The 25,986-nt window shown below is 39.1% G+C and overlaps 1 protein-coding gene across 2 annotated transcripts in view; it reads left to right on the forward strand.

Annotated features, from left to right (window-relative positions):
• The window catches only part of ECHDC1 (ethylmalonyl-CoA decarboxylase 1), a 34,111-nt gene extending 9,196 nt beyond the window's left edge, over positions 1-24,915 (forward strand). For both annotated transcript variants that reach the window (XM_071740999.1, XM_071740998.1), the window contains exons 3-6: positions 1,462-1,604; positions 6,221-6,273; positions 7,159-7,239; positions 24,426-24,915. In XM_071740999.1, coding sequence (XP_071597100.1) covers positions 1,462-1,604; positions 6,221-6,273; positions 7,159-7,239; positions 24,426-24,831 — 683 coding nt within the window. In that variant the 3' untranslated portion in view covers positions 24,832-24,915. The remainder of the gene's footprint in view (positions 1-1,461; positions 1,605-6,220; positions 6,274-7,158; positions 7,240-24,425) is intronic.
• Positions 24,916-25,986: the final 1,071 nt, after the last annotated feature.

Here is a 25,986-nt window from a genome sequence, read left to right on the forward strand (position 1 = left end):
GTAATGTGCAATACACAAAAAGCATGATCACATGGTAAATACAGAGGGCAGAGGAATTCATAAATTTGTTAGAGGACTGTAGTATGGACCTGACAGTGGAAAAAACCCAACCCAGTGCCATTCTGGTATATAATATGTAATATCTACTTAATTATTGCTCTTTTCAGGCTATTTCAGTGATGGAGACCAAGTCTTAGGTGGAAGGGCTTGACTGAGAGTTCACTCTTAATGTAGTGCCGGGAAGCTTACTTCATAAGGAACTGCAAGGAAAAAAAGGCAGGAAGGTAAAAAAAAAAAAAGTCTTCACATGAATATGGCTGCTAATGGGCATTTTCAGAACAGCCTAAAGTCTGTGCATGCAGGCACAGGGTCAAAAAACTCAATACTCATGGCAGAAAAGGACAGAGTCCTTGAGGGTACTAGGCTGAAGCACATTTCTGTCTAAAGAAAGCAAGCCTGTCCATATAAATTCTTGTCAAATAAGGATAAAGCTGAGAGTATCATCAGCCTGTACGTAGGCTGCTTTCTGAAATTAGTTTTAGTAAATATTTTCTCTAAAGGTTATAACTGAATGAGAGTCACAGCGTGCAGAGGGGGAAGGTTACTGCTGGGTAAGCTCAGTTGGTGTGGAAGATGCTGTAATAAGGATGAGCTTTAGAAACAGGAAATAAGCTCTGGGAGTTTGTAGAGATCCCCACTGGGAAGGGTACTTACACGAATACATGAGACTACTGTGGTTAAGCTAGAAGTAGAAAGCTGCTGCTGTGCAATCCATACATTTGGAGTCTAGGATATACTTTGTAAAAAGAGCCTTTCTAGAAAGGTACCACGAAGGAAATCAAAGGTGTTTTAGAATGATCTTTTTTCTTTTCCTTTTAAAAGTTAAGTAGTTCTTTGCTCCTGTATGCTCCTGTATACAAATATGTATCTTTTTCTTTTGGGTAAACACTTCTAAATGTCTTTGGCCCACAACAAGATGGTTTCATCTTTAGCCTTTCTTAGGGATCTTTATTAATATTCACACCTTTGAACCCAGTTTGCACATGATTCTTTTCTGTATTGTGCCAGCTCTTTGAGCAGGGTGAAATGACAGTAACACCTAAATGACTAGATGGACAGATCTGGATAGATATATGTATAAGTTAATGTGTCCAGAGTGTCCAGAATATATGCAAACAAGAATAAATCAGTTTATGCTTACCTCCTGGCATTTTTTTTTTTTTTTTTTTGAGCCTACCAAAAAAATTGCAAAATATGCTTCAGAATTTTTAGGATGTGCATCTTTGAGGAAAAAACATGTTGGTGCTTGTGTGGTGGATTTTAAGTTACGCTTTCCAATGTGTTTTTAAGCCCATCACTTATTACTGATAACTTGGTTTTGGTGATGAAAAACAGAATGTAAACGTACAGTGGTGCTGATAACTTTTTGTTAAAAACTTTGCTTCTCCTTTCTTGTGATAGGCACTATGATGTTAGAACTCCAGGAGAGGGTAACTGAACTGGAAAGCTGGAAGGATGGAAGAGGCCTTATCATCTATGGTGCAGGAAACACCTTTTGCTCGGGATCTGATTTGAATGCTGTCAAAGCAATGGCCAACTCTCAGGCAAGTAGTGATCCAAATTACATTTTTGGATAAAAATTAGCTTTCTTATATTCCCAGAGTCTTTTCAGACAGAGGTGTTGCACTATGCTTCTGCTGCAGTTTTACATGAGAGTCATAAAACCAAGCTTTCAAAATGGTTCAAAAAATGCTGGCAGATCCTTTAAGCCACTGCTTAAGTAATATTTTAATTGATTCATAACACTGAATTCCTACATTACATATTCTTTTTAGCCTTTTCTTTTAAAAATGTCATTTCAGTTTCTCAGCTGGACTTACACAACAAAGAACCTGTGCTTCCATAGTTTGACCTTTAAAAGCAGATACAAGTAATAATTTCTCACATATTATAAAGTCAAAAGCAAATTTAAGTGGCACGGCTGCTGTTACAGAAGGGTTTCAATTGGACCTGCATAACATGGAAGGACAGGAGAAATTCTTGAGCTGTAGAGCTTTAACATTGATCTTGGAGTCCAGTCAAGTGAGTCATAGATGTAACTATGGGTCTGAAGAGATCAAGACTTAATAGCATTTTTTTTGCTCATGCTAGCCTGTCTTGACAACTTGCACTTTCTCTCATTCTTTTTAAAGGTTAATCGGTGTTTCTTGGCAATGTGTGAAATAGGAGTTGGGCAATGTCAGGGGAAGGGGGTCTTCCTGTGCTGCTTTTACATCCTGGTTTGCATTAATAGATAACTGGCATCCTGGTGCTCTTTTGTTTCCGTTTCAAGTTTCAAGATTTGCCCATGCAATTTAATTTTAATTGAATGTTCCAGTAACAACTCAAAAACTGATTAGTCTGGTATTTGTTTTAGTGATGATTTGTATCTGTTAAGGAAACTAAGTATAATAAAAATTACAATGCCTTAAATATTTCTGGCCTTATGAAATAAAAAGGATAGTCCAGTTTTTGGAAATTACAGGAGGCTTTGTGTTCTTTGTGTAATACCCTGAGAGGTATGATTTTCCTAATATGAATATACCATCCTTTATGGATGTAAATGTCATTTGAGGAGTTTCAACTTGGGCACTTTAGAAGCAGTGGTAATTTTTAAAATATAAAGATCTTTTATTTTTTTAAAATTTGTTTGTTTAACCTGAAATTTCCAGCTTATTTTAGCATTATAGCAACAGAAAATGAGCAGAAGCCAAGAATGGATCATTTCTTACCTGCAATCTAGGCTTTCTTTCAGAGTTCTGCATCCATTAATTTTTTAGTGATTCTGCTTCTATTTTCTCTTGAACATTTTGAATTTGGTCTACATGTTTATACAAATTCTTTGGAAGCATTGCAGTGACAAAGAGGGCTCTTGTGAGGATTAGAGTCCATAAATACTGGGAAGAAGGAAATGTGTAGGTATTAACTATAACTTTGTTGAACGTTCTCTGGAAAGAATATAGATCTTGTGTTGGAATCACCAGAAATAATTCAAGAACAATTAAATATGATTTTTTTCTGTCTCCTTGGGAGACTTCAAACTACTTATCAAGAACTGAGGATTTCTGTACAATAGCCAGCTTCTAAACCATCTGTTTGATAGGATTTAATAGTCTATCTTTAATAAAAGTTTAATAGAATAAGGGATAACATTTGATGTTCTTTAGTCCTGTAGAAACTTGCTCTCCTACTTATTGCAGAAGAGAGTTTTGTCTGGTGTCAGGTTAAAAGAGCATTAGGTAAAGTCTTCTGTCCATGGATGTATGTGAGGCCAAAATAATAAAAAAAAGGAAATAGCTTTGTCCCTGACTTGGTACGTTTTTCCTTTAAATTTTTGCAAGGCTGCTTTAACCCATAGCTTGTAGTAGTTATAGAAGATTCTTTTACTTTATTCAACCTCCTGGTTAAGGAGAGATTGTATTTTTTGCAATCTATGATATAGTTGCTCTTCTCTGTGGTGCAGGAAAGACAAAATAACGACCAAGAATGCTGAAGGATTCTTGTGCTCCCTAGTGGCTCCTCCTCCTCCTTTTCTATTGCTCTTGGTTGTCCTTCTCCCGTGATCCTACCTCTGAACCAAACAAAAGCACCCCTATCTGTTATTCTTTGGTAAGTGCTAACGTTAAGTCACCAAACCACAGAAGGCAAATTAATAGTGAATTTAAAAAAAAAAAAAGATCCTTTTTTTTTCCCTGTCCTTGTAAACCTAGTTCCTAAGAGCAATAACTTTATTCTGGAGTGAGACTTGAAAAACTGGCTAGCTGAAAATCAAGAGAAGCTCTTGAAAGGACAGTTGAGAGGTGAATTTCACTTTCTTTGGTTCCTATCCAGAAGCCTTAGGGCAGAGGTTCCCAAGCAGGAAGCCATGGAAGGAGGATGTTTGAGCAGTTAGAGGTGGTTTGGAAGTATTGTTCTGTCTGTAGTGAAAGTGGACCCCAAGCTCTTGAAGCAAAAAAAGCCAGGAGTAATTATCTACTTTAGGAAGAACTGCCTCTCCTAGCCCCATTGCAAAGTATTAATCCTTTTCTTCCACAAATCCATACTGTATTTTACCTGACTTTCTGCTTTTTACTTTTCTTCTTGTTCCGAGGACAGTATTAGAGCTGAAAATGTGATTATTTCTCAGACTCCTCTCTTATTCAGATAAAGTATTCTGACTAGTAGCCTTATTTTTCTTATCAGCAAGCTTTGAAGGGTGTGTTGGCCAGTACTCAAGTAATTGTTTAATTTTTTTTCCAGGGTGTTTTCTGTGCAGTCATTTTTTCCATGTGATAGCCAGTAATCTCTCTATCACCTGAGAATAGGAAGACTTTTTTTATGTGTAGCCAGTCATAGCTGTGCTTATCAATCTGGTCTGTTCTGGCATAAATCTTTAATTGCCATTTTGGTATGAGCTCAGGCAGCTGATTTGAATGCAAGGACTCTGCTGCAATGAATTGAAAAATTGCTTTCTTTGAAGAGTTTATTTTGTAGCTTCATCCTGATGTTTGTAGTTAGGAATAGTGCAAGTCCATGTCTGAGAACTGGTTCCCTGTATATTTGTGTGGGCTCTGAACTTTTCTTCCTGATCAGATGTGCTGAGGCTGCTATCATGGAAGATTTGATTGTTCTTTAATTTGCAATGGGAATGTTGCTATGGGTCTTAAGGTAGGAGGTTGCTACAGTGATAAATAAAAGTCTGCTTGTAAATTGAGGTGTGCTGAAATTTTCAAGCAGGCCTTTAATGTAATGAAACTAAATTCACTGATTCTTCTGTAGTGTGGCAGGTTCCATCTGCCAGGGATCTGTCCTTAAACACCATAGTGCTGGTTGGCACTGGATAGAGTAGGTCTTGGGAACACATCAATAAATGGACAATAAATCAACTGAAGCTGACCTACTGTTATTTCAAGGTCTATTTCAAGATGTACTGCATAGCTTCTCTTACCCCGAGGTATGAGTCAGAAACTTTAATTAAGGCAGATTTTTTAACTTGCTAACCCCTGTAAAATAGTTTTAGAACTTAGAATTTGGTAGATGCCAAATAAAGAGATGTTTTCATGTTCTTTTTTTTCCTAACATTTTTTTTTTTTGAAAGATGTGCTGCTTTTTAACAACTTTTGGGATTTTTTTTGGTTTTTGGTTTGTTTGTTTTTTTTTTTTTTTACTTCTGCAGTGTCCAAACATTTATAATTTTTTTTATTTATTTTAAATCTGGATTAAATGGCATGTGGTGTAGTTCAGTGTGTATGTGAATGTGGCCATACTGGGTCATTTTAGCCCTGTCATTTTTTGAGTTCCTGGTCAATACTGTATGCCTGAAAAGGGATATAAGGACAGGCAAGGCAAGATGGGCAATGATTTTGCTTCAAAATATTGTTAGGCCCCAGCAATTTGTGACTAAGACTTCTAGAGCTGGAGGTTCTGCCATGTATTCAATAACCTTTGTCGATTTTTCTGTTGTGAGTTTATCTATTTGTTCTTGAATTCTTGTAGTCTTCTAGACATTGCAGTGCCCTGCTGAAAAATGTTCTACATTTGAAATACATGTTGCAAGAAGAAATGATTGTTTTGAGCCCAGAAGCAACTGATTTTATTTGGAGCTCTTTAGTTCTTGTACTGGAAGAAAAGGGAACAATTGTTCCCTATTCATTATTGTTTTCAAGCTGATGTAAAACATAAAGGAGGAAAGAAATAAGAAGAATCTTCTTTTCAGTTTTGTTTTGTTTTGGTGTTGTCTGAAATGCGTTTTGGTCCAGACAATAAAAAATGTAGCTGGTGAATTGTATCTTGTCTGAAACTTTATGGATTTGGAACAGTGAAAAATGTGCAGCACTTTGTGGTTCTATACAGACGTTTAAAACTCAGCTTTATGAGTTTTCAGTGAGAAAAGGAAATATTAGGGGAAATGATGTAAAATTTCACATAATGGAAATTAAGTATTGCAATTACTTTAACAGTGGCTTAAATTATAACTGAAATTCTTAGAAATTGATAGCGTTCTGATTTGTTGTTTTAACATGATCTATACTAGGTTCTCTATTTGTGCATAGTAGGTTTGGACTGGAATTCAGGCAACATTAAACAAAGAGAAGAAACCCAGCTAGAGTAAAAATAATGAATACTCATCTGTTCCATCTCTGTGTTTAATTGCTTCACATTAGAATCACTTAACATTTTTTAAATTTCCTATTCTTTGTAGGATGGAATGAATATGTGCATGTTTATGCAGAACACCTTAACCAGACTTATGAGGTAATATATTTTATTTACCCTTCACTATGAAGTAATTATAAGGATTGGAATATGTTTTGGCTAACTCCTTAACAAGACATTTAAAGTTAAATACATAGTTTTAAGTACGTAATTTTTAATCCCAGACCTTCTATTTGCAAATGTTATTCAGGTAGGTATTTATGGATTTAAATTAGACCTTAACATTTTGCAGCTATTAGAGTCTTGCCAGAGACTGGGACAGAAAAAAAAAATTCTGTAGGCTTATGTGGAGTGCTGAGGGCCAGGAGGTACCTGGAGTTAAGGAAATGTTGACCTTCAAATTTTCTGAAGCTGGCTTCTGGAACTCGGTAGAAATTGGTAGCTCTTAAAAAAGCCAAGCAGACCAGCTTCTGCAGCCTACGCAGGTAACATTTATTTAATATATTTATTTAATCTTCCCACTAAATAAGGGGAATGTATTCAGTTCTACCATCTGTTACTTCTGAAAAACAATTTTTTTCCTTTCCTTTAGATTTTGCTTCCCTTAAGAAATCACATTTCTATTAAATCCACGTGTGGTAGAGTCTAGCTTTTTTTTCTTTTTCTTTTTTTTTCTTTTTTTTCTTTTTTCTTTCTTTTTTTTTCTCTGTATTTTTCATAACATAGTACATTATCATCTTTGATTCAATTTTATATGTCTGTCTTGCTCTTTCATTTTGGGTTTCCATATTATTTAGTAGAATAATTATTTTAGAATGAGTGGAATTGGTATTGTGCTACTTAGCCCCAAAGATGTAGTTACATGAATGAGTTGGAAGAGTATATTTTTCTGATCTTCCACTGTAGAGATGGTTTGCTTGAATCCTTTTGTAATTTCTAGAAGACTAAAAGTATGAATTTTGTTTACAAAACTCTCTTGTAAAGATTGCCTTTGATCAGTGTTGCACTAATCCAAGGAAAAGCTCTTGGAGGAGGAGCAGAACTTACCACGGCATGTGATTTCAGGTAAGAGCACCAATTTGGGTAGCTGTCATGTTGGAGCCATGATTTAATGCTTGTACCTATGAAATGTGGGAAGCTTGAGCTACCACTTTTATCAGGAGTCAGGTCCCTGAGTTACAAGGTGATAAGATCTGGGCTTTGTCAGCAGACTTCACAAGAAAAAGGTTTGGATTTCTTCATACTTCAGAGGAAAGGTTATGTAATGTCTGGTGATAACACTTTGAATCACTGTATAAAAAATGAGCAGTGAGGAGCTTTAGCAACCAACTGTGTCACGGATCAAGTGGGTCCAACTTCTCACTCCTGAATGAGAGAGAGGACTGCAAAATTGCATATCCCCTCATTTCTCTTTATGTGGCTGTCATAAGGAAAAATAAATAAATAAAACTCTCCATAGTCTGATATTTATTGTTCTGGGTTTACTATTTGTAGCATCATTTTGTGCTGTACTGTTTTTGAAACAGGTTTTTGGCTGCAGAGGAAAGCACATGAAAGTGCAAACTGTCTCTGTTTTTTTTTTTCCATACAGGTGCAGGGAATTAGCAGCATGAAACAACTAGCAGAATACAGAGGGCTTTAATTAAAAGAGGCTGAATGCAGAACAAGAACTGGAAGAAACTAAAATAATAAAATGTCACTTTATTTAAACTGTTGCTAGTGTGCAAAACAGCTTACAGATGTAACAGGACAAGCACTGTGTTCAACCTCCCTGAAAATGAGGATTTTTTAGTGAAGTTTTGCCTAGGAGAAGAAAATGCCCTCTTTAAGAGGGCCTTGGCACCTGAAGTGGAAGAGGAATTACCCAGAGCAAACTGAAAGTACTCACTCTTGTTTGTTTTTTTTTTAGTACTACTTTTGAGCATATTCCAGTGCTGTTCCAGGTATCAGGAGCAGGCTTTGGATAGGGGGGATGGTACCCACACTATCTGAGCCACTTGGAAGCAATCTTCCTTGGCTTTGAAACTGGATGTGACTGGATCTTTCCCCTTATCTATGATCTACGTAGTAGGCAGTGAACTGGAACCCCAGCTCTGAGTAGAGGCTGTATTGTAAATGCCTTGTAAACATGCAGAGAGGTACCATGTTTGACAGCTGGAGCACTGACAGCAGAATGCACCTGGGAGACTTAGTAGCCCTTTCTGTATCTGTGAGTCAATTGACAGAAAGTGAATCCTGTTATCCCAGAATGGGAGTTTAGGGAATGTGAACATAATGAAATGGAAATCTTTCTGCTTTCTAAAATAGGTACTCTATACTTCTGCTCCAGCTGTGTTGTTTGACATGCTGTGTAATTATAGTCATTGTCAAGTAGCTCTTATTTGCATGAACTGAGCAGCTGCAATTCCTCTGATATGCTGCCATAATTTTCATAGTAACTACAGCTGTTGATCCATCTTCCATTACTTTCTAACACACACATCCAGTGCAGCTAAGTAATAGAAATTCAGGAGCAGCAAACAGGACTTAATAACAACAAGATAGAGAAACATGTGCTGCTATTCCTCCTGAATTTGATAACATTGGGGTACAAAATCTGTTGTGTTTTTTTTTAAGGACTGTGAATGAGTATTAGTGGAACAGGTTTTCTCTCCTTAGTCACTAAATGCCAAACCATGAACTTGAGAACAGAAATCAAAGTTGTTTTTTTTTCTTGAGTGAATGAACTGGATATTTTAAGTACAAAATGAATGATTTGTGACTGACTTTAATTCTAAAGTTTCAAATGCACTTCTGCTTTTCTCAGTTACTGAGTAAACTACCAAACTGCTTGGTATTGGCCTGAAATATTTGCTTTATGTCTCTGCCAGTTTGTACTAAGTAACTATAGTTACACTGATGAAGTGATTCACTTGAGCCAAAATGTTATATGTACCTTCTCTGAAATGTGCTCTGGCAGCATGATGCAAATCTCTACTAAAGCAGAGGTGTGGACAAATCCATTTTTAATATAGCTGAAGTGGTTTAAGATATCACTGTTATAGTCTTCCACTGGCAGTTCTTGTGGATCATTGTCACTTACGCTGTTTTTAAACAGCTCATTTGAAATTGGATTAGGGAAGACTGCATGAAATCCAGCATGTTTATTGCTGACATAAGGTCAGTGATTAGGTCATTCCCACCTTTGATCTGGAGGGGAGAGGTCTTCTCTAAACATCTTCAATTGTAGTTGCTTTATGAATTATTGCAGTATGGTTCTCTATAAGAGCAACATCCTTATAATCATAAATGTGGCTGGAAAAAAAAAGTCATTGTCCAGACAAGTGCAAGGTAATTAAAATCCTTTCAGACTTATTCTGAAAAGAAAATTGGGAAGAAAAGGCTTTTGACACTGTAATTATTTGTCTTAATTATTTCTGTAAAACTGAGTAATGTAAAACTGTGCAGGTATGAAACTTGCTTGGACTGCTTTTTAGTGCAGTTTTAAGAAAGCTAGACTTTTTCCAGTGTGCCACCATTGAATATTCCCTCTGATCGTGTGAAAATGGCTCATGGATCTTGCTACCCAGTGTCAGTGTGTTGTGGCTCTGCATGATTCTGCAGCCATCTCAGTGAAGTGCACAAATAACTGTGGTGTTGGATTCAGTGTTACATTTTCACAAAGAATTGCAATTTCCAAGCTCCCTGTATGCAGAAACTTGAAGTATATCTTAGAATCATAGAATTGGCTGGGTTGGAAGGGACCTCAGAGATCATCAAGTCCAACCCTTGATCCACTACCGCTGCAGTTACCAGACCATGGCACTGAGTGCCACATCCAGTCTCTTTTTAAATATCTCCAGGGATGGAGAATCCACTACTTCCTGGGGCAGCCCATTCCAATGCTTGATCAGTGCTTGATCTTGCACTTTCACAATGCATCAAGTTAAGGAGAACTGATTTGGCCAGTTGATTAAGGAATTTTGACAAGAATTGTAGTGGGTTGTTGAGCAATAAGCTGACAGATAAATGTGGCACAGAGAAAGTTCAGTAATTAATCTGTGCACTTTGTAGATCACAATAATCTGAGTGCAGTAGCTTCATTGCACCACAAGCCACTGGCCAGAATAACCAACTTTGAATTCTGAGCTGTCTTGTCTTCTGTTTCACATTGGTGCCTTTGAGAAATCTCACTGGGGGGATGTTTGTGGAGGTCTTCTAGACACATCTACAACTGAAAATTTGTCCTACATCACTTTGCAAATGGACGTGGATTGTACTTGAGTGCCTCTGAAAAATACCATATTTTCCTCCTGACCTCCTTTTCCCTCTCTAATGCTATTGCAGTCAAAATAGAGATGTGTCACTGTCATGTGAATCAAATTTAAAAGGTGGTGTCTCTATGCAGAGGATGAGTGCAAAGATGGAAAGGTAACCTCACAGTTGACCTCAAAATAGGCTTATACGTAGAAGCAGCAGTATTCTCCTTTTCTTTTGTTAGGAAACAAGTAATTCAGCTATAATTTCTTCAGCTGTAGTTGATGTTGCACAGTTAAATTGCAAAGGCCAGTTTCATTACTCTTGTTGTTAGTGCTGAGCAGTATCCTTCTTCATGAAAAGCACCACTGTTTTTAAGAGACATTTGCTTTCTGAGCAGACTTCTGCCCTGTTTCTGTATGAATGGCAGAATGAAGCTTTTACTAAGGGAAGAAACTTACTATGCTGCTGTTTAAAATAAAGGTGCCTCAATAGATAGAAGCTCTTTTCGCTGGGCAGAGCATGACATGAATGGGTGGGGTTCACATATTCATGGGTTCTTGCAAAATCCAGGCTGACAAAGCATTTTTGATTAGATGTGACTCCATAGCATTGCTGCTTCAGGAAGAAGAATCAGTAGCCAAATTTAGAGTGTTTCAGGTTCTTGCTATATGCCATAGGTCACTTTTTTAACTATATAAAATTTTCCTCTCTAACATGTGTATGTTTATACATAAATCTTCAAATCAGGCTGAGCTGTGGCTTCATGAGACTGACAGACTGCCTGAACAGCTCACCTGGTGTGAGAAGGTGGGGTCCCTGTTGCCAATTCCCAGCTCACTGCTTACTTCTGGTTTACCAGCCACCAGTGAAAATGCCTTATTAGTCAACTATCTCACTAAAAAGCAACAAAGCCCAGGTATTTCTGGCTCTTGCAGTGAGTTAAAGTGGTTTGTAAAGGACTATTGTATTGGCCAGGGCCAACCTCGAATAGGAACTTGAACTTTAGGAGAAGACAACAGGAGGGGATAGGAGTACAGTAATTTCTTTTTGACTTTAGGAAGCTGTTATGTAGCTTCAGTTTCCCCTGAAACCACAGTTTTCAACTGCCTAATTTTTTATTGGATAAGTTTCCAGAGAATGTCTTCCAGAGTCCTTGTTATCCGTCTCATTTTTCAGTCCTGTCACATTCTCTTTCTTTATCACGCCAGGTAGCAATGTAGTTAACATAGTAACTATCTGAATGGTAATTGCCCACAGCTGCTCATTGAACTGTCCAAATGTTCCCCAAATACCTCAATTACTGTGCTTTTTTTTTGCTTTTTTTTTTTTTTTTTTTTTAACAAGTGTAAGCAGGTGTTGCTGTGTGGATCTCAACCTACTTTAATTGTAAACATCACCTTCATAATTGCAACTTCCCATCTTTCCTTCATTCCCTGTTTCTTTTTTCCCCCTCTGATTCAAGCAACCCCATGTCTTAGTGAAGATTTGGATCCATGCAGGCTGGACCTCTGTCTTGCTCTTCCTTCTAGACTTACCCAAAATTCTGTCAAACAAGACTGCAGACTGTTTAAAACTGTAAACCTTGGTGGCTTCAGCTTCCTACTTCTTCCTGGATTCTGTAGTTAAAAAGAAATAACTTCCTACTGCTGTAATTTGGTAGCCACAGTAAGCTTAAATCAAATTACAAATTCTTTTGTTAAATAAATTCCTGTTGTGCCTGAACTGTTGTATCCTTCTATAGGGCACAGGTAGAATATTGTAAATACTTCTGCTGTATCCATGGTATGTTACTAGGCGTTGTCTTCTGTGTGCTGATGCATTTGTACTCATAAACAAAAAGCAAACATAAAGATCAAGGAAAAAGCAGCTATTTCAATTAGTGTGGATTTGTGTGTGCATGAAAGAGAAAGATGTAAATAAAAAGATACCAGGTGAAATAATACTTCTGGTGATAAAAGAATCATTCACACTCAAAGGCGTATTTGTGGAGGATCTTAGAGCTGGCTGAAAATGTACGTGTTTCTCATCCATCTAGTCTGAACCCACCATTAGTGATGTAAAGCTGGCTTTAGTTCCCCCCACCTATAACTAATGCACTATATTTGAAAGTAAAGAGGCTAATAAGCTAGGTTATTGTTTTAATGTAGAATATTAATATCTCATTTATGCTTTTTTGAGATATGTCATTGTGCCTTCTCCACCCCACATAAAAAACCCAAAAAAAGCTCTGAAATCTTATATCCTCATATCTGCAAAACTTAAAATTAGGTTACAGCCACTGTGATCTCTTACTAAAACTCTCCAACCCTTGCCATTTTTTGAGTTTGTTAGCCTGGTATCCTGACAAAATGCCAACATATCATTACAGTTTCATCACCAGTGATTCCAAAGAAGTATATGATCTCTTTCTGCTTTAGTCAGAGGTTGTGTAGGATGTGTAACTGCAGCCTCAGTAGCACTGCACACAGAGACAGCTGAATTTCAAACTGTGTCATGTTACCCCAGGTCTTGTGAAGAGTTGTTAGTGTGATGTTATGGCATATTTTTAATCCTTTAATGCTGGGGGTTGCAGAAATATGATATATAAAATCCATCATAAAGTATTAGAGCAACTCAAACCTTGCATCTCTTAGGGCTGATGTCAAGAAATGCTGTTCCTTTCCAGTTGGCTGAGTTCGTGCAAGTGAGGTGATCTTTGCCTTTTTGACATCTTAAATGCCAAGCTCTGAGCCAAAGTGTTGGGAAGCTTTCCCTTCCATTTCTGTTTCAGCAGCAGATGAGCAGACACCATGACTGAAATGTTCCTTCTTTAAGCAACTCTTGAATTTGTTCCAGGAGAAGTTCTGTTTTCTTTGGTCTTTCTAAAAATATGATGGAAATATAAAGATGTGGCAAACTGAAGTTATAGACATGAATGTATATGCTGCATACAAGTGTGCACATAATTAAAAATTAGTTTGTTTTTTCTTAATTAGACTAATACTAGCATTCATATTTGACTAAAAATTTCAACGGTCAAACACCTTTACCTCCAAGCAGTCTTTTTTGTTTGTTTGTTTGTTTGTGGTTTTTTTGGTTTTTTTTTTCCCCAGCAAAGAATCTGATAAAGTATCACTGGATCTTTTTCTAATGGAATTTGTGCTTAATCTAATAGGCATATCTGTTGTTGAAAATGTTAGCTTGAATGAATCCCAAATATCTGTAGTTCCTTTTTTGGAAGAAAAGACTTGTAACATTTTAGGTTTTCAGCATGATTAATTGTTATGTGAGCATTATTTTGGCATTCACTTCTGTATTGAGACTTTGGCAGCTTGTAAAGAATAACCAAAACCTGCTTCATGGGCAGCACCCAAGTGCTATGTCAAGATGAGAACTACTCTGAAAACAAATGTAGGGTAAAGGAGGTTTGCAGTCTGCCTGTGACTGGGGCCCATTGACACCAGATTAAGACAAATAAAACCATATCTGGGAATTTGGAGATGTGAAGGGGAGTGCTAATAAGGCATAGGTTGTTAGCAGGAGAGGAGAGGAGAAATGGGGTCATACCTTGGGGATATTTCATACAACTGAAAGGAGAAAGGAGCATCTAAGTACTACATTTTGAATGATGGGGCTTCAGTCCCTCTTTACACCTCTGGTGATTTGTGCCACTTCAGAGTTTATACCACACACTTTGAGGGAATTACAGCCCCCCTGGTGTGACTATCTGTTTTATTCTCTCTGCTCTGTGTGCTCTTAAACTGTGTTATGAGCCTCTTGTGCTTTCATAAGCCACACTGCTCCTTCCCCGCTTGTTCATGGGGGGTATTGTCAAGCCAAACCCAAGGCAGCACCAATGGACAGGAGAGTTGCTAACTGTATAATTGTAACTTACTTGTTCTGCCATTTTCTGGGTCTCACTTGACTGCTCGGGTGCAAGAGTGGGGACAAAAGTTGTGTGGCTCACCCAGCTTTTATATCACCTTGTAGCTTGCAAAGGGGCTGCACGATGCCTTGCATGGCAGTGGGGGGAGGTGCTGCAAGAGTCCCCTGGACAATCCTCTCCCCATCTCCACAGCCTCCCCGTGCAATGCTGCCCACCTCCCAGCACCCACAGCCCCTCGTGGGGATGTTACCCTGGGCTGCAGAAAACCCCTGTGGGCATCACGTGTGGACCTCAGCAAGTATCAGCCTGGGAAATGCAGCAGGCTTGCTTTGCAGTTTGGCCTAATAATTTTCTTTCTTGTCAGTTTATTGAAAAATGCGTGGGGGAAAAAAAAAAAAAAAAAGTTTGTCTTCCTTTAATACTGCTTGTGGAGTTTTAATCAATCATGCTTTTTTGGACCCTTATTTCTTGTCATGTCATCTAGTTCAATTTTTTATTCCTGCTACAGAAAGTCTTTCTGTAATTTCCAGTATGCAGTTTCATTTGTCCCTTTTAGAAGAAACAGAGCTTGTTAGAGTATACTTTCTCTCTCCGGCTCTTCTTGGGTGAGAAAATGTCAGCCTGAAGTAAAAAACTGCACTTAAACCCCTTAATACAGGTCTGCTGGGTGAGCTTCCATCTGTAGGCGAGTTCTGGGAGATTCTGGTTCAGAATCAGATTGAAGAGCTGTCTGTGTGGATGGCAACGTTACAACAGGGACCACCACCAGCAGGAGACTTTTGTGGGGCTCCTACCTACCTCGTGTTAAGACTGCCCTGCTCCCCTAGTAGGGCATTAGTAACAATTTCTTCCCTTGTATTTCTTTCCTTCTTTCCATAATCCTTCTCTCAACTCAACAGTAGTTCTCTCCCTCTTTTTCTGTCCCTTTGATCAGGGAAGTGCTCTCTTCTCTAGTCATTCTTAGTCATATGTGGCTAGTCTGGGTCTTGCCCTATCACAGAGAGTGTGCTAGGCTGCTTTACCATGCTCCTTTTTGCTATTGATAGTCCTTTTCTTAACACTGCACCCTTTGCTGTTTATGCGATGCTAGTTTTGCAGCCATGTAGATTTCTGCATGAAACTATTATGGTTTAACTCCTGTTATTCAAAGGATCTCTTTCTAGTAACGTAATTTTTGTGCTCCTTCCCTGGAGTGGCTTCCTTTGGAACTGGTGATCTTGCAACTTCTTTAAGCTGAATTTTCCTTCTGGAGGCTCATCTTCCATTGAATATCCCAATGACTGGGTAATAAATGGTCAGATTATCTATGCTTTAAGCTTATGTTTATTTTTGGAGACTACATTCCCTAACACAACTGTTTCTGCTCAGATGTTCCTGTGTTCTGTGTCTGCCTCCAGCTCTTTTGTTGCTTCATCTTCCCGTTTTTTTAAACTGGGACTCTAATTTTCAGAATTTTAACATCAACCAAATGTTTTGTGCCTTTAGATGAAAACATGACTGACATTTTCCTGCATTTCATTTGACTATTGGTGATGTGAGAAAGCACAATAATCTTATTTTATATGGTTAATATAAGATTTCCTTTGAAGAGTCCATCTCTCAATGGATCAATGGCTTCTCAGATCAATCTCTGAGAAGCAGCCTAGGGTTTCCCAGCCAATGCTGAAGAACATTAACTCTTATTCAAACAAATGCATCCTTAATTAGAGTCTCTTTTCAAGTAGGATTTGTACCCAGATTCTTGGGGCTCCATAAAATGCATTGGAAAACGTGACTGGAAGGCTGCAAAGAGAGGTGGTAAAGGCAACGTGGGCTAGAGAGACAAGATATTTTCTCCTAGGCTACTTTGTGAAAATCTGGATTCTTAGCTCTAGTTGCAAGTGGGGGGAAAATGGATGCATTGAGAGTGTTACAAAAGAATTCAGTAACTATAAATAAACTTCCATATAATCTGTAAGGCAATTTGAAAAGAGCTGTTAGAGAACTCAGCTTTCTTGTTGGTGAGATTTTTTAGGCTGGCATCAAGCCTACTCTTTTGACACTGAGTTTCAGAATGTGCCTAGAACACTGTGTACTTGAGAGGCTTGGTAGGATTTTTTTTGTTTTGATTCATGAGTATCATTTTAACTTATTTAAGCTTCAAGTAAAGAAGGTTGGTTGGTTTGGGTTTTTTTTAATCACTTAAAGCATTTAAGAGGGCTGACTTTCTGATGGGCTTAGTAGTAGCTGGACTTGCTTTTTTTCGTTGTGTTCTTGTAGTAAAGGTCACAGATGGAAGCTCGTAAACAGGAGAGATCATTAATGTTCGTGGTCTTCTCTTACCCTATTGAAATTTGAGATTGCAGAGATGCTTTGTGCAATTGTATCTAAGATAGGCACAAGGAATATATTTATATTATATATATATATTCCTTATATATTCCTATTAAATATTCCTTATTATATATTCATATATATCTATTCCTTATATTTATATTTTTATAAATTTCTCCAAATTCTCTTAAGACATTTAGCTTTCACTTTTATATTCTTTATTGGTTACCCTGTAGGCATCTGTCAAGTGAGTATTTGTAACTAAAGGTTTTTCATAAAGAGCAAAGATTCAGGGAGTTGTTTTCATTATGCCAGTCTGCACAGACTGTCACCAAAAGCATGTAGGACACATGCTTAATTGTATCTGTTTTACAGTATTTTCACCTTGGCCGTCTCACTAATGATCTTACTCTTTCTCTGCATAAGTCAGGAACTGAGAAGCTCTCTGGGAGAGAGAGAGAGAGAGATGATATGGAAGAGGAGCAGGGGACAGCAGAGAGAAGTCATGGCTGGCTGATATTCACTGCATTGTTATAGTTCAAAATTCTACAAAATATAGTTAGCAAGGAGTTATTTATTAAATGTATACTGAGGGGTTTTTTTATCCTTTAAAGCCTATCTAATTGATCAAGTAATGTTGAAATGTTAGTGGAATTATGACTAACACTCCTCAGGATGAATTGACTTGTTAGTATGTTCAGAGAATGAGGGATTTTTTTTAAATATTTTTTTTATTTTTTATTTTTTGTGATAGAGGGTCTAATATGATACCTGAATTTCAGAAAAAATCTTTAGCTGTTTTCTCTAGATAATCCCCTTACAGAGTACCTAGGTGATTATTTGATGGTGCAGTGATAAAGAGTCTGTTGAGACACTGCACTCAGTAGGCAGAGATGGATTAATTAGTCTCTACTTGCTTTTTGGAGGAGAATGTCTTATTCTTGAGGGTCTAATTCTAGCAGCATCTGTCACAAACACTGAAGTAAAGGCTGGAAACTGCTCATCAGTAGCATGGATAACTAGCTGTATTATTTTAGTGTAGTACTGTATATTTCTTCTGCAGAATATTCTTCCCGCAGTACCTTGCTGCTTCAAAATTAATTTTTATTGCAACAACTTAATGCAGTTGTTGATTTAAGCTTGCGTGTTGGAGTATTGAACAAGGCTAGAAGTAGGGTTCTTGACATTTAAAATAAAGGCCTGTACTCTCTGCATTTAATTACTGATGAAAGTATTCCTAGCCTTTCCATTAAGATATGTGGTCCTAAGAATATTTTGAGAGACTAAGTGCTTATAGGAGGCAAGTTGTTGCTACTAGAGAAAAATGTTGTCATGTAATAAAACTAACAGTATTTAGGTTTCCAGGTTAGGTCTCTGCAGGCACAAACTACAGCCTTAATTTTAGTCAGTATTCTTAATTTCTGGTTTTCTGTAGCTTTGTGAAGATGTCAAGAGAGTGGTTTGTATTTCAGGCTTTGTTTTCAAGGCTATACTTGGAAATTGCTTTTGTTGTTCAAAGGTTCTGGAGAAGGTAGGGATGCATTTTGCAGCAGTTTGCCAAGGAACATTCATGTATATGGTCTCAAGAATTAGTATCTTAATGCTAAAGGAAGTTCTGTAGTTTCTGACGTGCATAATATGTCTGTGCATGGTGGAGAAGATAGGTTTTAGATATATTAAATGGGCAAGTTACATGATCTCTAATGTATCTTTTGACTGAGATTTGACATGCAGATATCAGAGGCAGATTGAGCACTAGGTACATGCTAAAACTTGCCGGGCCACTTGCCATGCCAAACAAAATGGGGAGAAGGCAGCTAGCCTGGAGGTTTCCAAACAGCATTGTGTGCTATGTGAAACATTCAAGATAGTGTGTAGTTGCAGCAGTTCTTGACTACTTATGTGATGGTCCTTGCCCAAGCTTCAGGCTAACAGCACCAAATTAGTTAACAGTCCCAGTTACTTGTTCCATACAGTCCAGCTTGCAGGGCAGCTGCTTGCTGAGGCAGTACCCCTTGGCATCCCTCTCTGAAGCAAGGAAGTGATGCTCCAGAATTGGATGGCTGTATTTGCAGTAAAGGGGCTGGAGGCGTCAGAGGAAACCACCAGGACTTGGGGCTTATTTAGAGTAGGGCAGGTGATCTCAGCAGGTGCTGCAGATCATAGGTGTGCTCAGCCCTTTTGTGGCTGCAAGAACTTTATCCTGCTGTTGGCTGAAGACCCTTTCACACACTTGCACCTCCTCAAGCTAAGATGGACCCTGACTTTCATGTACTGTGATGCCAGGACAGGAGATCCCAGCTATTCAGGTCCTCCAGTTGCACTGAATTACTGTGTTCATTTGCCTTCTATGAAAGATTCTAGATGACTTAATTCTGTTTTACGGCAGTGCTTTCACATCCAGCTACTCACTTCTGCCTCATCTGAATAGTTACTATTTTCTTTTTTCTTTTTTTTTTTTCAAAGCCAGAGATGTAGTATTCTGCCTAGAAGATATCACTTGATTTATGTGGTGCACTGAGACAACCTGAAATAAAGGACTTCTGCTTAATCACAAATCAGAGCTTATGTCATACAGCTAAAGAAACAGGTAGATTAGCTCTTTTTCTGGTGCTATAAATTCAACAACTCTCCCTTGCTTTGTTTTAACTCACTGTAACACCATAGTTGACTAAAACCATCCCATCTGTTGCATGTGTTCCGCAGCAATTTGTGTGCAAAAGTAGCATTTTTTTGTCTGTGTGTTTTTTGGGTGCATCAGCAAGAGAAGGGAGAGCAGATTGCAGGTATTCTCTCTGCTGCCTGAGTCACAGTCACCTGCTGCAAGAACCCACCAGCAGTACTAGGATCTCCTGTGCCCCATGGAATACTGAATAAGTGTAAGGAAGATGGAGTGAGGTTCTGAGGTCCAATGTGCAGGTCAAGCAATGGGACAGGGACTGTATTTTGAGTGTTGAGAAGAGGGAAGAAGCGGACAACAGACTCCAGCTTTCTTGCTTGCTTAAGGTCCAGCATGTGTTTGAGAGCTGCTGCTCTGGTGGAAGGTCCTGGTAGCACTCATCAAGTTACAAAATCTTAAATTAGTTAGTTACACCTGAGCTTTTGTCACTTGCAAGCAAGGTCATCAAGTTTTCATGCCCACCTGGCAAAGCAAGCTCCACGTGCATGATGAACACCACCCACAGGTAATGTGGTACCACTAACACATTCTGGAACTTGCACTCCCCAGCAGTGTGTATTTTAAAAAGCTGTTTTGGCCACATGGCAGCATGGCATGACTGTTACTTAATTTATCAAGAGTTAATTAAGCTAATGCCATATTGATTGGTGTATTAGAAACACCTGGTGGGAAAGTGTATGACTGGATTGTATATCAATTTCGTTCTTCTGCTGTTTGCTGGTTAAAACAAATGTTTGGCCCTTGTTAACCTTGTTACAGTTTTCCTGGTGGTTTTCTTTTTTCCTTTATGCCTGTCTCTTCCTGTGCTTAAAATAGTTGGGTGTGGTTTTGGATGGTTGGTTGAAAGCCACTGATGTCAATACTGTATTCTTGCTATCTTCACTAAGTAATAACAGTCAGCCAAAATGCATGTGTGGCTAACCGTGGTCATTGCTTTTCATGTGTCTGGATATCTTGCATTTATACTTTGCAAAAATGTCTAGTTCTAGTTGCAAATTTCTTAGTGTTTTTATTTCTCTAAGTCTAGCTTTACAGATGTAAAAAATATGAATGTCTTTTAATTGTATCCCCAGGCCTCTGACTTGTTTTTTTTGAGAATTTTCCACTTTGTGTCATTTCAGTCACCTTGTATGTAGATGTTACCAAAGTGCATACAAGAATGTAGCATATTTGGTGAGGCGACTTACTGTGACCCAAAGGCATAATCTTTGCTTATTAATTATGCTGTCTGGTGGTTTGAGAGCAGGAGGCCACAGTATTTGTGGGGGAGATCAAAGTAATCTCCTGCAGTTCTGGCTGCCCTCTCAGCATAACCAGAGCTGAGAACCAGGTGCTGCAGCACTGTGCCATGCTGGCTGCCTCCCTCCCTGGTGTGTCAGCCTCATGCCAGCTGAAAGGAGAAGATTGGAATTCAGGAGCTGTGTCCTTACATGACACTGAGTAAAAGAGGAATGGGAATAAAATCCAGGTTACTGACATGTTTGGTTTAGGCATCCTTTTTCCATCACGGCTTCCAGAAGCATAGGGGTAGGAGCTATTAAGCTGCATAAAATAGAGGATGGTATTTGTCCCTCCCTAGTATATTTCATTAGTCCCTTTGCCTTGTGAGGATGCTGAATATAATCCAGACCACAAAGACCAGGAAATTATGAGCTAAGGGCTAGCACAGACCTTAATATACTGTTAATTCTGGCCAAGGAACTGATTATACCTGCTGGAACAGATCATAAACATGAGTACTATAAAAAGCAGGTATGAATAACTGAGAAAATGCATTTTTGTTTGCAGTTTCAGCTTTTATTATATACGCTCCAGCTTCAAGTAGTAGAGAAATACTGCAGCGAAGGAAAGCATAGCTGTTATCTCACAGCAAGTGCTGTCTTTGAGGAACCTGTTTTATGATGGGGTTTGTTAGGTTGCTTTCTTAATGGCAAGCAAGGTTTTCTGCCCACGTGCATTGCCTGGGATGTGAACGTGATGGAACGTGACAGTCGATAGCTTGTGGGCACAATGAGATGTCACGGAGTGAAGGAATCCTCCGATCAAAAGGTGGAGGGTTTGTAACATTTCGTGCATCTGAGAACATTTAAAAATGTACTCCAGGAACATTTGCTGTAGCTCTTGTTTGCTTGAGATGACTAACTGAAAATTGGATGTGGCCCATGGTAGCTGTGCTTTCTTCCTAAGGGTGCTGTAGTGCTTCTAACATGAAAATATGTTTTTAAAGGAAGTTCCAGCTGCACTTTTGTGCTTGTATTATTTTAGTGTCTTATTTCCAAGTTAAGTTGTGAGGATTTTGCTACACTTCACATTTCTGAAGGATGTTTCTCTGCTTTAAAGGGCTTTGGATACCTTGTACATTAACTACATTTAGGAAATATTTTTTCAGTATTGTCATGAAACAGATTTTTTCTTTTTTTTTTTTTTTTTTTTTTTTTTTTTTTTTTTAGGGCAGGGAAGGCATTTGTCTAGGAGCCTAGTGGGTATAACTTTCCCCTGAGATATAGGAGACCCAGATTTTAATTCCCTTGACCTAGAATATAAGAACAGATGTACAGTCAAATCAGCATTCATTTTGTATTCATCTACAGTTCTGTCTCAGACAGAACCTGCACTAGGTGAATAAGGTATAAACAGCTCAGGAACAGAATAGTACTTCAGTCTTTTAATTTTTTTGATGTTTGCCTTTCCATGTTTAGTAATGCTTGATGTGCTTTTCTTACATAAATTCACCTAATGGGAGATCAGATCTGTCATGTCTCAAAGGTAGACCCAAGTCTTTTCATAAAATAAAAAAAAAGAAATATTTATGCAAGGCTGCAGCTGGTGATGTTCAGAGTCTGATCCCAGGCTAGCTGGGCAGCAGCATATAGCTCTTCAGATCAGGTCTCCAGTGCTTCCTTGGGCATAGGGACTGGAAGCGAGTGGTGTACCTAACAGCAACTGGGATGGTTGGTTTCTATAAGAAATGGTGTGGCTTTGGGAGAGGATTCATAGTTGAAAAGTCTGAAAAACTATAGATACCTTTCTTAAGCCTGAAGGCACCCCAAGTCTACCTTTGTATCTTCTACTGCTGACTGCTTATCTCAGTACCTTCTGTTGAGCTTGTTCAAAGGAGCATTGTTGGGAGAGATGAATCCTAGTGAGATCTTGGAAGTTGCAGCCCCACAGTCTCTGTTTAGCTGTTGGTCATTTATTGTCCTTTCCTCATGTTTGGCTCCATTTTCTCAGAGGAAGTTAAAGACTGCACAGGGTAACAGAGCCTTTCCCACATGCTAAACCTTTTAAACTTCTTTCTTGTCAGTGCTGATTGATCTGCTGCGCTTCTAATGTAAAATTTGACTTTCCATGCAAGCTTAAGAGTGCATTGACCCAAATTCCCAGATGAGTCCCTACACTGTCCTCAGGATGTCCACTGAAGTGCCTGTCCTTAAGGCCTGAATTCAGGTGCCAGACACAATCTCAGATTCAACATAGAAACACAACCTTGTCTTATCAGACTGCCTAAAGATTGTCTAGTATCAGGTATCTAGCTGCTTATGGCCCCTTCTTTTTTAACGCTTCATATTGCTCAGCATAGATAGAATTAACAGTTAAGTGTTTTCATTACTGCTTTCCCAGTGGGATGCTGGAAGTCAGCAAATTGCAAAATGAGCTGAGCCAGGAAAGGCGCTTCAGAATACTTGCAGTGTCTTCCTTTTGGAGAGATCCAAGCTCCCTGAGATTTGCTGGGTTTAGGAAGCATTTGCTAATGTTAGCTAGGAGGCTTTCCTCCCCTGCAATACTCTGTTCTCTTCCTTTTGTCACACAACCTGCCTCCACTCTCTCTACAAAAAGGCTTTTATGCAATCTGGCATGTCAGCTGTTGCCTTTGTGCATTGTGTTGTGTCTGGGATAAAGCATAAGCTCTTCAGCCCTGGTGCTTTATAGTATGGCATGAATGCTGATGGTGCTCTGGTTAAGGAAAAAAGCAACCAAGCAAACCTAAAATAAACAATAAACAGATTTTGGAACTGTGACTTCCTAGAAGTAGATGCATTTTTAAAGGTTTTCCTTTTCTAACCCTTTTTAAAGCTGCTCACCTTTGGTGTTTTCATTATGGAAAACTGCATTATTAGGAAGCAGATTGTGTGTAGAACTTAATATTACAAGGTTTATCTTCAGAAAGCCAATTAGTGCTTGAAGGAGAAGCTAATCTACTTCACACGTAATTTACATCCCCTGTTATGAACAGCAACCACACTGCAGAGCATCATCTTAAAAAAAGACCAAGCACTGGTCTGTTTCTACACATCTTTTCTGTATGATTCTATTTCTAGAGGCTTCTTCCACTAACCTAATATATATCAGTGTGAACACTATGTGGAGATGGTACAATCCTCTGCAGCAGAGCTCCTCCAGGGAGATAGCTTAATCAGCCCTAGGGTGAGTTCTTAAATCAGGGAGGTGACAGACTGGAGAAAAGTAGCAAAGATGTGAAATCTCTGAAAACAGGAATATGACTCTAACTTCTGGAGGGGAGCAATTCTATTACACACTGTAAGCATAAATAGAAAGCAATTCTATTATATCTTGTGAGCCCTAAGTCAAGTATCCATCCTGAGTTCCCTTGCTGTAGTGAGCAGTTATAAATCAAACTCACATGGACCCAGTGAAGGAGGGGAAAAAAAACCCAACTGTGCTATAATCAAGCACCAGGGTGCTGACAGAACCTCCCCAGTGAAGACCAGTACTAAAACCACAATCCATCCTCTTTCGAAATATGGTTTGTGTATTTGCTTGTTTTTTTCCTCAACCCCCTGTTGTTTTAGGCATGAATTTGCAAAGCAGCATGGGCACTGTGAATAAGTGCGATGTGCCCTCCATCTGCAATTCTGTTTTCAAACACTTTTTAGAACGGACTACAGGTATCAGCCTGGGCACTATGCATCTTCACTTGTGGCAGCCCATGTATTTCATTTCGAGAAGAGCCAAAAGCTGCAGGTGTGATGTAAAAATCAAGCTACTCCAGCACTTGCTGTAATCAGCAGGCTGTCAGGTTGTGTCAGCTTTTGGAAGCAGAGGGGAGGAGAAAATAGAAAACCGAGTGCCAGCAAGCTGAGAATGAAAATCGACGCAGGGATTGACCTCTGTGTGTTTGTTCTTCCCTGACAGGCTGATGACGCCCGGGAGTGAAATTCGATTTGTCCACAAGCACATGGGGCTGGTGCCGGGCTGGGGAGGAGCTGCCCGGCTGGTGCGGATCGTCGGGAGCGGGGCTGCCCTCCGGCTGCTGAGCGGGGCCGTCAGGGTGGACCCCGAGAGAGCTTTGCACCTCGGGCTCTCAGAGGAGACCTTGGAGTCTTCGGATGAAACCGGAGCCTTAGAAGAAGCCCGAGCCTGGCTGAGTCAGTACACAGAGGGTCCAGTCAGTGTGATTCGGGCCTTGAAAAAGGTGGTGACAGCGGGAAGAGAGCTACCGCTGGAAGCGGCCCTGAGGACAGAGAAGGATGTTTTTGGAACCGTATGGGGTGGGCCTGCCAATTTGCAGGCATTGGTTAGAAGACCAAAACATAAATGAGAGTTTATGCATAAGAAATGTTCTTGACCTTTTTTGCAAACAAAGCCTTCGCTAAAGCAGGCATTAAACCGAATCATTTAAGGACTCGTTCATTTCAACTGGCATTAACATTCCTGTCCTTCACCTCAGGCAGACATATTTGTCGTGCAACCACAGAGAAATCCCTAGCAGATTCTTTACTGTCCTAATCACTTACTGAATGGAGATTAGCGAAATTAGTACGGAAAGGTAAATACTATCCTGAGAATAGAACCATAATTCTTTTTGGAATGAGGATGAAGGTTATTTTTTTGGAGTTAATTTTGTTTTTTCTAATTGGTATGGAAATTAATTGCTTCATACGAGGTTTATTCATTTGCAGAACAGCAGCATCTAAAGCTGTAAAATATGAATTCCCCAACATGAGAACACATGTCTTTAAGCAGCTCTGAAGGGATGATAACTGGTGGCATGATATATATTTGTTTTTCATCTTTGGTCAGCTCTTTGTATAATTGCTGTGAAAGTATCCAAGGATACTTCAGTTTTAATGGTGGTTTTTACAGGAGAAGCTCTAATTTACTGAGGGGCTTATAGTCCTCAATCGTTGACATTGATTCAGGTTTTTAAATGCATTTAGGTCTGCCTTCTCACTGCTCCAGGAACTGATTACCCACACACTCTGCACATCCCCATAGCCTGGACCTGTGCTACTGAGCATGTGCAAAGCTGCTGGCCTGATTCTTTAAATAGAATGTAGTTGAAATCTTGAAAGGCTGCGATGTACCGTGCCCTCAAATGGGATGTCCTTGACTGACTGGGTGGCCCAAGTACTTCAGCATTCTGGAAAGACTTGTGTGTGGATCTGTCTTACTGAGTATTTTTACTGGTAAGGCATATTTGGGCACTTGGTCTCCACCTCATGGCAGTGACTGTAAATAATTAGATAGCTCAGTGGGGAGGGTCTTCCCTTTAGAAATTAGAAACTGACCCTAAGTCCCTGCTTTGGCAGATGATTTTTAAGATGAAACACCTGTGAGAGCAGAAACAGACAGACAAATCCATGTATGGGAGTTTTCTGTACTGTTGGTTAGGAGGTGCTTGTCTCTAAATCCAGCAGAGGTTGAGGTGTGAGCCCAGGACCCAGGTTCTTAAAGGGGAACATGTTAAGGAGGA

The sequence above is a fragment of the Heliangelus exortis genome, chromosome 3 (genome assembly GCF_036169615.1).
Source record: "Heliangelus exortis chromosome 3, bHelExo1.hap1, whole genome shotgun sequence".
NCBI classification, from domain to species: domain Eukaryota; kingdom Metazoa; phylum Chordata; class Aves; order Apodiformes; family Trochilidae; genus Heliangelus; species Heliangelus exortis.